Source organism: Rhamphochromis longiceps, linkage group LG1 (genome assembly GCF_057381845.1).
Source record: "Rhamphochromis longiceps isolate RC_006_pf linkage group LG1, R_longiceps_female_GT1.1, whole genome shotgun sequence".
In the NCBI taxonomy this organism is placed as follows: domain Eukaryota; kingdom Metazoa; phylum Chordata; class Actinopteri; order Cichliformes; family Cichlidae; genus Rhamphochromis; species Rhamphochromis longiceps.
Window position 1 is genome coordinate 42,089,350 of NC_140557.1, and position 14,941 is coordinate 42,104,290.

The following is a 14,941-nucleotide window of genomic DNA, read 5'->3' on the forward strand; positions in this document are numbered from 1 at the left end:
TATTATTATTATTGTTCGTATCTTTAAATTAGGAATTGTGGTTTGAACTTCTAGCACCCGGTACAACCTTCTCCAGCAACATAGCAAAGTGTTATATTTCAGTGACATACAGTACACAGGCTTTGCTAAATGTATTGGGTGCTATGTGTGTGTTGTTTGGCAGGCGTGGAGGTGATGTGATGGTCATCGAAATACAGCCACTTGCTAATCAGCTACAGGGCCGCGTCATTGCTGTCCTCACTCCGCCTGGATGTTCGTATTTGGGGTGAGCTCATTTCTTCTTCACCAGACATGATGGGAAATGTAAAGCTTTGTATTATTTACTTTTTAACTAGTTTATTCTTTTTTCAGATACATAGTTCTTTTCTGCCAAACGTGGTTAAACCAATCTTAGAAATCCACTGTTTATTCATTGACACAATATTTTGTCTCACTGATTACTGATGAATACATTCTGTTCAACTGTTACCTATGAAGCGCCTTGAGGCGACTTTTGTTGTAATTTGGCGCTATATAAATAAAATTGAATTGAATTGAACCTACCGGTTATTTTTCAGCTTTGTCAAATGTGTAATCTGGATTACATCTCTCAACCAGTCAAAAAAGGTTTATCAGCCTTAGAAGCAAAGTTATATTATAGCTTTACAAGAAGGCTTTCATGCAGCCAACTTATGAACTGCTTCACAAACCAAATATGGCAGATAATGAAAGTATGGGAAGTGTATTAAAACAAAGCAAGCGCAGTCTTGATCTGTGGAGCTTGAATCTGAATATGAACACTTAAAGTTCAGTAGGAGGTCAAATAAATGACTTTATCTCCCTTCCCACATACTGTACACTGTGTCACTTCCTCTTCTCTCTCTTTCTCTCAGAATCCTGAGGGAAGCAGCGCTAGTGGCGAAGGACACAGTCGTATGTGGTTTTCAGAAGGAAAACATGGAGTGGTGCCTGTGTGTCTGGAGGGCCTGGGGCTGCTCGGAGCTGGAAGTCTTCTACCAGTCCTATGAGAAGCTGGGCCACTTGGAGACCAACATGAGGAAAAGAAAGTAGTCGTTTTGTTGCAACAGCAAGGTGCATAATCCAATCTCTGTATGGCAGCTGAGCCAAGGGGAATGCACCCTGACAGACTGCCAGTGTTCAGAGTTGGGGGTTGTGGAGCACTGACATCAGGGCAACCTGTGAGGCAAACCGGGTCTCCAATGAGGGATGATCTTGAAGCTGGACACCACTTCAGTACAATCATAACTTTAAACCAGAAAAATTCTGCGAAAATATAAAAACCATGAAGCTGAATCACAGAATAAACTTTGGTTGATGGTTGTGATTCAGTTCAAGATGTGGTTGAGTATGTTGTGAGGTGTTTGATGCTGACTTTACCCCATCATTGTTTCTTAGCCTGTTTAAGTCTTCCTAAAGCTCAGTATACGTTCTGGAGGTGACACAGTGCTGGGAGACTCTGAAACAACAGACACCGATTATTTAAATTAAGTGATTTAAGATAGTGCTGTTGTTCCAACTCTGTGTTGCTGTAAGCAGACAGCAAGTCGTAAATGTGTTGCTGGCTGTTATAGTTTAAGTCTATATTTGCTAAATTTCTTCAGTTTTGTTTTAAACGGTGCCATGTGAACCTGGATGCAAGCTGCAGCTCAAACTGTAAACAGCAAACTAACATCCGCGAATGTGCAACATTATTATGCAAGTTTCTCAGTCTTCACCATGAAAATGTTTTATCGGATTCTTACACATAAAACATTTTGTGTAAATGAAGCTCTGTGGTCCTCGCTGCTTCTCTATTGTGATCTGTAAAACACCAGAAAGGATTCAGCATGTTCAACAGTTCACCTCCCTAATAAGTAGCAGCTTTTGTTGTTACTGGCCTTCACAGGGTTCAAATTACACTCAGTTGCACAAGAGACTCACAGGACCGACTTTCTTTCCCAGGATGACAAATACTGTTGTTTTGCCAAAACTATTAGTATTTCAGAGATAAGCACAAGGTGTACTCTAGCAATGGTCATGGCAATATTAGAGGTAAAGAGCAAATGTTCCAGTGTGAAAGGCCAAGAAAGTCCTCACATTCATGTACCATTTGGGAGGGTGGTATTTGTAATTATTTAAGTTTGTTCACTCATAGGTTCAGGAAAGTATTTGTGTTCTGATTAAAATATGTTCACTGTAAACGTTTTACCTGCACACTGCATGTATATGTAATGTTCTGGGGTCATATTTTAATAATGTTTCTTATGTTGTGTGACCAGCCTCACATTATGCAGACAACAGATGCTTGTTGTGCTTTTTTTCTTTTTAATTGCCTTAATACAAAAAATGTTCTTATCTCATCAGAATGTAATTGTTATCTTATCAGCTGTACATAATTCATTCTTTTTTCATTTTATTGTCAACAAATAAATAACAGAATAATTAGTTATTAAGTTACCATTTATTTACAAAGGCCGAGTGTTAGAGTGTGTACTCTCCCCCACCATACTGTTGCTTTCAACACTTCAGCTGAGGAGTGAGCTGTGAAAGCTCAAGGAGCGAAAGGCTGCAGGTCTGGATGACTTTGACAGAAGTAAAATAGTATTTTGCACAACAAAGTGATGTGTAAAGCATATTACCTGGCTGTTATAAACCTCGGCTCATTATGGCGTGCAATGCGACCTTAAACTGAGGACACCGGGACAAAAGAAGTGACAGGTCCAAAAAACAATTTACAGCATATTAGCAGTATCCAGTATTCCAGTATATGGAAGTCATGTTCTCAAGAAATAGGATAAAAGAAAATCCAGCCCTTGAGCTATTTCCGAAGGCTCTTCAGAAAAGCTCTCAGTGGAAGAGTAGCTGTGAAGAAGCTGATAAGGGTAAGGAACTGGGAGAAAAGCAAACAGGAAGTGGCTAGGCTTAAAGTAGCAACAGTTCATATCAAGCAATTTGAAATTTTTGGTCTAACTCACCATCAAAAGAGAGGTAATGAGTGTCTGCAGCCATCTGTGAAACACAATGGAGACTGATAGTTGGGGCTGCATTTCAGTGAATGGTCTTGAGGATTTTGTTAAAATTGATGGAATTGTAAAGTATGGGGACATGATACCATCTGGTATTTTTCTTTCTTGGTTTCACTCTGGCGGAGCCCACCGGGAACGAGACTTGCTTTTGGATGGATGGATGGTTTTGCTCTAGAGTGTAAGGATTTCTTTTATTTCCAGGAAGAGTGGGATTTCTGTTTATTTTTGGCCTTGGAGACCCTGGTGACTGTAAATAGTTGCTTGTGAAATAGATGTTTGACGCATGTTTTTCCCCCCTTTTCTTTTTTCTAATCTTAGCTTATGTATGGCTTGCACTATTGATCGTGTGTGTTACACCACATGTGAGCCTTAGGTCTCGCCCCGATGCTGGATTCTAGCTCAGGACTTTCTTGCTCTGACACAACAGTGCTAACCACTGTGCCACCATACTCCTCGTGTTTTAATCTGTATACAACAGAAGTCTGAGTGTGTCAGTTGTTACTGGAGAGCTTGAAACAAGATTTCACAGCTAAAAAGGGCTGTCATTACACCTCCAAATGTTTTAGTGTTATATTTTAGCCTAGTAACAATTTTATTTTTAGAAACTAAGTAAGAAACTCCCTCGTGGTCTCACTGTCACTGCCCAGATGAGTGTTGAAGTCTTCCAGTAGGACAACAGAGTCCCCAGGTGGAGCACCCTCACACACCCCACCCAGGGACCCCAAGAAGGCTGGGGGCGTATAGGCACAGAGGACAATCAGGACCCGTTCACTGACCTGAAGGAGCAGGTAACAAACCCTCTCGTTCACCGGGAGAAACCCCAATGTGCAGGCAGCAAGCTGAGGGGATACTAGGACGCCCGCTACCTCTCGCCAAGCAACTCCAGACTGAGACAGGAGACTGGTTTCAGAATCCAAGTCGTGCGTTGAGGTGAGCCTGATTATATCTGGCCGGTACCTCTCAACCTCATGAATAACTCATACTCCTTGGGTGCTCTCATTTTGGGCTAAATGCCGAGAGCAGCCATGGTCTCAAAGCCTCTGAGTTCCTCACAAGACTAATTCTTGCCACTGCTGGCCATCTAGATTTACATACGTATAGTATCCATGGGCAAGAACCTACTGTACTGTGCAAAGGTTTTAGGCAGGTGAGAAGAACTTTAAGCAAAGAATGCTTTGAAAAATGGAAGTGTTTATCATTTATTTTCACCAATCAACAAAATGAAGTGAAGGAACAAAAGAGAAATCTAAATCTAGTCAGTATTTGGTGTGACCACCCTTTGCCTTCAAAACAGCATCAATTCTTCTAGGTACACTTGCAGAGTTTTTGAAGGAACTCGGCTGGTCGGTTGTTAACCACAGATCTGTGGATGCAGGCTTCCTCACATCCTTCTGTCTCTTCATGTAATCCCAGACACACTCAATGATGTTGGGATCAGGGCTCTGTGGGGGCCAGAGCATCACTTCCAGTACTTGTTCTTAATGACTGTGGCTGCGTGTTTGGGGTTGTTGTCCTGCTGCAGAATACATTTGGGTTCAATAAACAAGCATTTATATTTCTGAAAGCGTTCTTTATAACAGTTTTTCACAGTACTGTATATTACGCCTGCCCTACGAATTCATAGTTAAAGGTTTGTAGTTGTACATCCTTAGTTTTTTTTTTTTAGACAGAAGAGGGTAGTAAAGACAAGTATTGCTTTTTGTTAAGATATAAAGCAAACAAAACTTTGGTTGATAGTGTCATTCTAAAGATTTGGTGCCTTTTGTTTTATTTTGACAACAATAAAACTCATTATAATTAAAGGGATGTTAAATATATACACAGACTTGGAGATTCAATTAATTTAATAAATTCTGGTTTCTCAGAATCCTCATGAGCCAACTGATGACAAGACATTTGCCTAAAATAGTGTAACAATTCTCTAAGTCTTCTCTCACAGGAAGCCATTCACCAAGTCAAACGGCAGGAAGTGAAAAAATATGATAATTTAGAGTTGTTACTTCCTCATCCTCTGAGGTATTTGTGGCTACAGTGTTGTCATGTTATATACTCTTTCTTCTGGAGAACAAAATGTATGAAGTGAAACAAAAAGCCATCATTTGAACAGTAACTTAAACCATTGTCTAATCAAAAATGATATTCCCTGATTTCCCAATGTGCAGCATTAGGCTCCTCTTTTTAATACGAGACCAAATGTTACAGTTTTACAAGTAGAAATGTTTCCTGTTCTTGTTTGAGCTAAGGTTCTGTCTTCCTTGTATGTATGTGCACATTTCAACAGTGGCATATTCAATTCAGTTTTATTTATGTTGTGCCAACTCACGAGCAGTCGCCTCCAGGCACTTCTGTATGGTAAGAGAAATAGAGTAATCTGCAAAATGCTGTTGCAATGCAGCAACATCCACTTTCTGGAGATGGTTATCACAATGGAGGGAGGCGGGATTGGTGGAATTTGGCACCTCCTACCCAAACTCATCTCTTTCCCTTACCAGACTCACTAGAGAAGCAGTTTCAGCCTCTCTCCGTGCTTTAAAGAGGTTAAGTTGAAAGTCCAAATCCCCCACTCGCAGTGTGACCATGACGGGTCCTTGCCACGTGGCGAGTAATTTTGAGCTAGAAGAAGGGAGTAATACAAGCACTTTATTTCCTGGTGAAAATTGCCTTAGTCACCACTTCCCCTGCCAGTGGCGGACCCCCTCAGACATCGGTGCGTTGGTGGTTCTTTGTGTCCGGGGATGGGCGTCCAGGTACACACCGGCTCACTCCTTGGCGGCCGCTTATCGGGGCCTGGAGCCTGGGGCTCGCTCGGGCCACTTCGGGGGTGGGGTGCCCCCGGCCTCGGTCACTCAGGCGCAGCTGGCTGCCGGCGGAGCTCACGGGCGCGTCACTGCAACTCCCCCTGGCTTCTGCTCCGCGGCTGCTGAGTGAGCCCTCATCTGGGACTCTCCTCAGCTCTTTCTGGGACAGTGGCGCGGCTGCCCCTCTGTTGGTCTTCCTTGGTCTCTTGTGTTCTGGGGGCCTCTGGATGTCTGGAGTTTTGATCTCCTCCACACCTGCTTCATGCCCTGGAGGACGGGGCTGTGGCCCCCCCACACCCTCTAGCAGATCATTACATGAAGGAACCTTTTAAAAACAAGCGCGTCCATGCTCACAGGTGTACACACGGGTGATCACACCCACAAACTACACCCTTTTTGGCTCCTACCTCAAAGCACACTGTGTTCTGTTGATCTTATGTGCTGCACAATAATGTTTAATATTTAGTATTTGCTGTCATATTCCCATATATCATTGTGATGTTCAGTGCTTATTCAGTGCTTTTCTATTCTATTTACAGCCAGAAAAGATTGTATTCATTTTAATGAATGATAAGATAGAGCCTTATGTTAGGAAAGCTTTACATTACTGCTCAGTGTCGTTGAAAAGTCCAGGAAGAGGTTACTGAACTACCAGTAAATGAAACTCCTTCCCACTTTCCTCCAGTGGAGCTTCTGAGGGACAAGATTGTTGCTGACATGTTATTGCTCACACAATCTAAATTACTACGACTTTGAAGTTTGAGCCTGTTGTGAAATGATTCTTTTTATGGACTAGTAATCAATGCCAGGGCAGGAACGCCTCAAAAGATGGATTAACAACAGGCCTCACATCCTCAGTTTCTGATAATCCGTGGTTGTTATGTCTTGTTTTTTTTTTACATTTAATTACATGCCTGTTCAAAGAGCTTTATTATATAAGATGAAGACTCTACAACACATAAACCAGAAGGGAGGAAGAGAAGAATGTGTGGTGTGACACACAGAGTACGTGAGCTGGTACAGGGAAACTATAAGCATGAGGGATTGTTGCTTGAGACAGAAAAATATGACACAATGCATTTACTCTCCCCCAATTTTATTTCTTTTTAAATAGAAAACCATGTCCATTTAGAAAGCAATAAAACATTTTTTTTAAAGAAAATCAAACCATGATGACAGCACAGTAACTGCTTGTGTGATCAGTGTTATAAATCATGTTGTAATGCTGCAACAAGAGCATAAAGCCAACAGAGCCCTACAGTGGAAGTTCACAGGCAGAGGCATGAAAAGAGGAAATGATTTACCATCAAACCTGTAAAAACTAGACAGGAATGACACGCCTCTCATGTCAACATAAGAGGAATTGATTTGGAAAAAAGAGAAAACCATATGCGAGCAATCAAAGTGCTGCTGCTAATCAAGCTTGAAGTGGAAGCCAGATTTGCACCCATTTAGAAGATCTGTGATATTTGTGTATCCTCCACTATGGAGCTAGCTTCATGTTCATGCCTGCAAAACACCACACACACACGCACACACACACGCACACACACACGCACACACACACGCGCACACGCGCACACGCACACGCACACGCGCACACGCGCACACACACGCACACACACACACACACACACACACACACACACACACGCACAGACACACACACACACACACACGCACGCACAGACACACGCACGCACGCACGCACGCACGCACGCACACCATGAAATGTAAAAGCAGACTGTGCAAACTCTTTGGTGAGAGAGCTTAAGGAAAAGAAAACTACACCACAACTGACAGGGCTGTACAACTGTCCCACATACACATTTCAGCAGATTGTAGAAAATGGAGCCTGCAAATTCAATAAATTAGATAGAAAATAATGAATTGCAGATTCAGCAGTTGGGTCTACAGAAATTAACAATACAAAATATATATATATATAAAAAAGAAACAAACAGTGTTAAGTCATATCACCAAAACCATAAGAGTAAATGTAAAAGAAAACCACCTAAATTTGCTTTCCAAAGAAGTGGCCCTGGCAGTCACTGAGCTCTGATTGGAGTTTCATTCATTTGTAAACACACACAACCAGCAACTGAATGTAGTTCTGAGCCCTGCTGGTCTGAGAGGACAGGGACACCAGTCTGCTTTGAACACACACGCCACATATAACATTGAAAGACTTTACTGAGGCGAACATTAATAACCAAATTAACTAGTAGCCTGACAGGTAACGTATGCGCAAAAGGAGCCCCGGCAATAATCAGGAAAGAGAACAGACTGCCCGGACTACTTCTGGGAGCTGCTCATTAGGATGTTTCTTTAAAAAAAGAAAGATATTTTAAAAATATATCAATGTGAATTATTTAATTTCATTAAAAAATAAATTAAGCAGTGAAACTACTACTAAGAAGGGAAAGTGAGTTCAATTAATGACAACCCAGCACTTCTTACGCTGTCCTAACTGACCCATTGTTGCTGGCCAGCCTCCTGAAGCCGTGGTTGTTCTTCTCAAGCCAGAGCTCAGCCAACTGCTGGGTGGAGCCATGCGAGGAAGCTCTGGAGCCCAGGCACATCTTGTATTGCTTCACATCCAGGTGGGGGTCACATGTGACTAGATGATGAACGTGAACTATTCCTGTGTCTGTGCTTCTAAACAACTTGATCCCTGACTGGACGAATTTATTATAAAGATCTACATCCTCTAATCCCCAGCCCTGTATGGAAGTGTCGAAGCCTCCAGCTCGAACCAGGTCTCTCTTGTATACACAGACAATCCCAAATCCGTAGTTCCTCCACAGGCCTGTTTTAGAGGTGAAGACGTAGTGGTTGTTGCTGGGGACCTTCCCAGCATATACTACTTTAGGGTCATACTGACTGAAGATGATGGGGAAGTACGTCTGCTCCCCCAGGACAGCGTTAGTCCGACATCTTTTGAGGAATTCACTGGAGAAAAGCAGATCCACATCACAGTAGAAAAGCAGGGAATCATTAGAGAAGTGTAAAGAACCAACTTCCAGAGCCAACGCCCTGGAGAAGGAACCGGGGACAGGCTTTATCTCCATCTCTGCTCGAGGATACTTCATGTGATACTCCCTCATAAGTTCCACCTGCTTCACCCGCTCAGTATTGTTATCTGTGCTAAAGAGCAGGATCAGTAGTTTAACATTTTGGTTGGGGATCAGACATACTCGTTCAAAGTTAGCCATGAAGCGCACAAAGATGTCATAGCGGCCTGACAGAGGTACCAGGATGTTAACCTTCTTTTCCTTGGGCTCCCTCTGATCCTGACCTGAGGTAGCCAGCTTGAAGGGCACCAGCATCTTGAGCGAGTTGGACAGAAATGAGAGGGAGTCTGATTCCTTGTTGATGTGGCTGGCCAGACCTCGGGCATCCATCTCCTCCTCCTCTCTGAATTGGATCTTACTAAAGGTCTGCTGCAGGTAGGCGTGCCTCCTTACAGGAACTGTCATGGTCTTTCCCTTGTGCTTCTTGTACAACAGCAGCAGATCCAGAACATATTCTGCCCCGTACAAGGGATTGACCCTCCTGTAGCCATACTGAATTTCTTTGAAATCAATAACACGACCACGTGTTTTGGCATTGGCGTTGATCATCTCCATCACTTGCATGATGATGTCATCCAGGGCCTGCCTTTGAGAGGAATCCATGCCACGGCGGGGTGGCTGACTGTCAGACGACGAGAACAGGTACTTTCCCGTCAGAAACTCCCACTCCAGAACTTCCTCTCGTTGATGGGGGTGGAAGCGCATGAACGAAGGGGGCATGCCGAGCTGGAGGTCCTCTCGGTCAGGCTCGAATGCTCCGTAGCGCCCCATCTGGACAATCTCCCTGTGCAGCTGAATGGTGTGGTGGCGCAAGTCTGCGATCTTGCGGCTGAGCATGTAGCTGTGAAGGCGATACTGGTAGGGAGGGTTCTTGTTGGGGTGAAGTGTGATGGCTCGATGAATCTTGCTGTTGTGGAGATCTCGTATGTAGCCTTTCTTGTTTGGTTCATAATTCTCATAGAAGAGCTGCTGCATCTGTGGAGACAGGACATCATTGCTTTAAAACCAGTTGGCACTGATTAAATAAACTCATGATAATGCTAATATCTGAATAGCCAATATACATGTGTTTATTTCTATTTAAGTGCTTACTTTGAACACTGGCAGTTATTGTATAGTATTTTGCTGATGAGATCTCCATGTGTTAAGGAGTATACTGCACACTGGTGAAAATACGAGTGTTAGAATATTTTTTAGGCCTGCTTTAGAAACCTCCGGCTCCTCGAATGGCACGAGCTTCACAGTGTAAATACTGGAGTCGCTGTTTTTGAGCCGTTAAAGAAGGCGGCGCTTGTGACGCTGTCTTGCAATGAAGGTAGTATCAGAACGGCTGCAGTCTGTAAGTCTATTTTGAGAAGACAACTCTGGACAGGCTATACTGAAAACTGGACAGGAGCAGTCAGAGCAAAATGAAACCTACAGCTAAATATGATCACAGGAAGGGCAAGGGTCTGACTTTCTGTTTACTTTAACCTACATTTCAGTGCACCCAAGAGGGAAACCAGCCCATCAAAACACGCTGGAACTTCTTCATAATTGGAAGTAAAGTGGAAAGGAGACATCTTCAACCTTTAAATGTTTAACCATGTGAACGCATGTGCAGCAACAAGTAGAAACTGAAAAGACTTGCAGCAGATTTGTCTGACAGGATTTCTGATTACAGATCAGATTTGATATTTATTTGACCTGTGATTGCAAAGTATAACCCCAATTCCAAAAAAGTTGGGATCAACACCCTTGTTAACTGATATCAGTACTTTATGTTGACATATTATTATTTTGCTGAATGTATGTACTAACAGGCATGTTGCTGGCCATAGCACAATGGCATAATAGCCACAACTTAGCATGGTTTTAACTAGCATGAATCAGCCTTTTGAGATGACTATGCACATCTGAAAGCAGAATCTGTGCACATATGGTAAAGTACATGTTGCTTTACTTAATGTTTAAACGTTCAAAAAAGGTTATTATGAATTTAATAGCAGCACCAAGTCTCTTCTTGGTGTATCAGATGAGTTCTATAGAGACAGGTTTAGAGCAAGCTTTACTAAAGTGAGGAATAAAAGTGGTATTTTTGTTTTGTGAAACAGAAAAGTGTCCATTGCTGTACTTGAACCCACAACCTTCAGCACAGCAGCGGTAAAAGGTCAGCAATTTACCCACTAAGCTACTCGATCAAACACCACACTAACTGATAAAACATACATTAGCCAGTTAAAAAAAAAAAAGAGCTACTTTAGAGGTGAGATCAGGACTATGGGCAGACACAGGCCAACCAATCCACAAATGATATTCATATGAGGGAGGCATGACATGAGAAAACCAGCTTTCTCTCTGCGTACCTGTGAGAATGGCCCTCGTCTCACAAAATCAGTCATATTGATGTGCTTTAAAAACTTTGAGCATCCTGACAAGTTGCACTACATCTTTGTATATTTTGGTGGGTGTAGAGTGAGTAAAAAAATGTTTTTTTTTACTTTTTTAAAAATATATTTTAATTTTTGCACAGCATTTTTGCAACTTGGGATTGTAAGTTTGAGTCTAGTTGACGCTGATGTTGGAAGATCAGATAATCATTGGCTGACAGCCGCAATGTTTTCATGCCCCTCCCTCTATTGCTTCACCATTATTAACACCAACTCACTTCTTACTTAAAACTCATTATTGCAATTTCTTCACAGTCATTAACATCACAACATCCTGTCTAGCTAATCAACATAAACAGTTCTTTTGCAACGCCAAGCCAAGAAGAAGTCACAAGTAATTGCTGCAAGCTGAAACCTTGTATGCCTCATTTTAGGCCCAGCTGTTCTAGTGACTGTTCTTACTCATTACATACACAGCAGCTGTTCCAAGGTCTCATCTCTTACACTGAATCCATTATGTTAGACACAACCCTGGGATGAGGCAGCAAAGATTTGTGCTTTTTTACTGAATCCTCAGACACTGCAAGTCTGTGTTTGACTCTAGGTATGTAAATAAGGACTTTAGTCTCAGGGGCCATATTTCCCTCGAATCCAACTGAATTCTCATTGGTCAGTCAATCATATTTTTTTTTATTTTCATAAGGAGAAAAGTGCTACATTAACAGTCCGCTATATTTGGCTGGGCGCAAAAAGAGACTGCTTATTAAAAACAGGGTGTCCGAGTTGAGTGGAGCACCTTTGAAATGAATGAAGGAAGAAAGGTTGCTGCGCTACCAGCGCTGTTATAAAAGCTAAAAAAATCTAATATCATCAAATATGCACAAGACAAATATGGGCAGAAAACAAACAAAACAGCCCAAACAATTATAGGCTTTCATGGCCTGTTAGGGTTAGCAGTGTAGGGTCAGCAGTAGGGTCAGTTCGTCAGTATTTCTTGTGCTATTATGGTTTGATATTTAGAAATCAAGACAATCTAGCCAGATCCTTGTTTAGCTGAAAATTCACTGTAAAACACAACTAAACAGCACAAGTTTGAGAATGATATGGTATCATAATGATGTTATGCAGTATATTAGGATTATACCACTGGACAATGGTGTAACCAATCAAAGAAGGAATTGATGATGGTTAAATGGTTAAATTATCACCTTAAAGGTCTCATGACTGGATTTCAGTGCACCCCCAGTAACCCAAACATTATTTTTTATGGATTTAATTAAATTATTACGAGTTATTTTTAGAAAAGGATATTTAATCTCACCTCTAAACAGCAGTGTGCTAGATATCACAAATCTAAAACATGTCTGAAGATTCACCTGAAATTTTTAGCTGACAGTTCATGATTGCAATGAGCTCAACAGGGTTCATGCATTACAGCTTGACTTGCAAGCAAAGGAAAAAAGAGGCCTGAGGCTCACAGCAGGCGGTGAGGCCAGAGGGCCAGTATGCTTGCCATTCCGGCTGGGTTTAATCTGCAGGACAATAAGCAGTGCCTGCCTCAGAGTGCACTTTGCGAATCTAATTGGAGACAGCATTATGCTGCTGTAATTGGCTCTCTTGTATGCAGGGTTGATCTGTCTAAACAAATTTTTCAACTCGGGGGAAAAAATCCTCCCGCACCAAAGACGGCAACACAATAGCTCTGGTATTGACATGTGTGATGGAAGGTGGTGTTCCAGTGACTGCGTTTAGACACTAGATGATTAGCCACCGAACCTGCAAACTGTAGCACCAACACAGAGCAGAACAGCAGCCTGAGCGCTATTCCAACAGAGGTCGATTATCTTCTTAATAATCTCACCTATTCATTACATGAGTCTGGAAATTGTAGCTAATGTGAAAAAGAGAGCCTCAAATCAGAAGTACTTTGGAGTAACTCTTAAACGATTAACTTAAAGCAGTAACTTGTAAGCTGGAGAGGAAATGGCGTGTCACAAATTTACAAGATCATCATTTAGCCTGGAGAAATAGTTTGCTGCTTTATAAGAAAGTCCTCTGCAAAGCCAGAACATCTTACTATTCATCACTGATTGAAGAAAATAAGAACAACCCCAGGTTTCTCTTCAGCTCTGTAGCCAGGCTGACAAACAGAGGTCTTTTGAGCCAACAATCCCTTTAACGTTAACTAGTAATGACTTCATGAACTTCTTCACAAATAAAGTTTAAACCAGTACCATTGATGTTAAGTTACTCTTTTTCTCCAATTGATCTTTCTGAATTAACTTCAATAATTACTTCCTCCAAACCATCAACGTGTCTTTTAGACCCCATTCCTACAAAACTGCTCAAAGAAGTCCTGCCATTAATTAATTCTTCGATCTTAAATATGATCAACCTATCTCTAATGATCGGCTATGTACCACAGGCCTTCAAGCTGGCTGTAGTTAAACCTTTACTCAAAAAGCATCTCTAGACCCAGCAGTCTTAGCTAATTATAGGCCAATCTCCAACCTTCCTTTCATATCAAACATCCTTGAAAGAGTAGTTGTCAAACAGCTAACAGATCATCTGCAGAGGTTTATTTGAAGAGTTTCAGTCAGGTTTCAGAGCTCATCACAGCACAGAAACAGCTTTAGTGAAGGTTACAAATGATCTTCTTATGGCCTCTGACAGTGGACTCATCTCTGTGCTTGTCCTGCTAGACCTCAGTGCAGCGTTCGATACTGTCGACCATAATATCCTATTAGAGCGATTAGAACATGCTGTAGGTATTACAGGTACTGCACTGCAGTGGTTTGTATCATATCTATCTAATAGACTCCAGTTTGTGCATGTAAATGGAGAGTCCTCTTCACACACTGAGGTTAATTATGGAGTTCCACAGGGTTCAGTGCTAGGACCAATTCTGTTTACATTATACATGCTTCCCTTAGGCAGCATCATTAGAAGACATAGCATACATTTACACTGCTATGCAGATGACAACTTCATATATCCATAAAGATATGAAGACCTGGTTGACCTCTAATTTTCTGCTTCTAAATTCAGATCCAACTGAGGTTATTGTACTCGGCCCTAAAAATCTTAGAAATATGGTGTCTAACCAGATTCTTAGTCTGGACAGCATTACCTTGGCCAGACAGACACTATCTCTACTTTCAAGATCAGGCTTCAAACTTTCCTTTTTGCTAAAGCATATAGTTAGGGCTGGACCAGGTGATCCCAAATCCTCACTTAGTTATGCAATATGCATAGGCTGCTGGGGGATTCCCATGATGCATTGGGTCTTTCTTTCTTTGTTTCCTTCCCACTGTCGACAAAGCGCTTGCTCGTAGGGGGTCATATGATTGTTGGGTTTTTCCCTGTATCTATTATAGTAGGGTCTACCTTACAATATAAAGCACCTTGAGGTAACTGTTGTTGTGATTTTGCGCTGTATAAACTGAATTGAACTGAATTTAAACTGCTGGTTTAAGCATTAATTAATGAAAGGACTTCTTTGCGCAGCCTTTTAGGAATGGGGTCTAAAAGACACGTTGATGGTTTTGAAATAAGTAATTACTGAAGTTAACTCAGAAAGATCAGTTGGAGAAATGAGTCAATGGTATTAGAAGTGGCTGTATGTAATGATACCTTCTGTGAGATGGTTGTGAATACTTTTTTCTCTATTGGTTAAAATTTAATTTGAAAAGACA

The 14,941-nt window shown here is 41.8% G+C and overlaps 2 protein-coding genes across 4 annotated transcripts in view; one reads left to right on the forward strand and one right to left on the reverse strand.

Moving 5' to 3' along the window:
• lrrk1 (leucine-rich repeat kinase 1) overlaps positions 1 to 2,428 on the forward strand; it is an 87,826-nt gene extending 85,398 nt beyond the window's left edge. For all 3 annotated transcript variants that reach the window (XM_085409647.1, XM_085409656.1, XM_085409665.1), the window contains 2 exons: positions 164 to 265; positions 873 to 2,428. In XM_085409647.1, the coding sequence (XP_085265773.1) occupies positions 164 to 265; positions 873 to 1,050 (280 nt within the window). In that variant the 3' untranslated portion in view covers positions 1,051 to 2,428. The remainder of the gene's footprint in view (positions 1 to 163; positions 266 to 872) is intronic.
• Positions 2,429 to 6,882: 4,454 nt separating this feature from the next.
• chsy1 (chondroitin sulfate synthase 1) overlaps positions 6,883 to 14,941 on the reverse strand; it is a 33,519-nt gene continuing 25,460 nt past the window's right edge. The window contains exon 3 of the mRNA XM_085409741.1: positions 6,883 to 9,852. Coding sequence (XP_085265867.1) covers positions 8,260 to 9,852 — 1,593 coding nt within the window. The 3' untranslated portion in view covers positions 6,883 to 8,259. The remainder of the gene's footprint in view (positions 9,853 to 14,941) is intronic.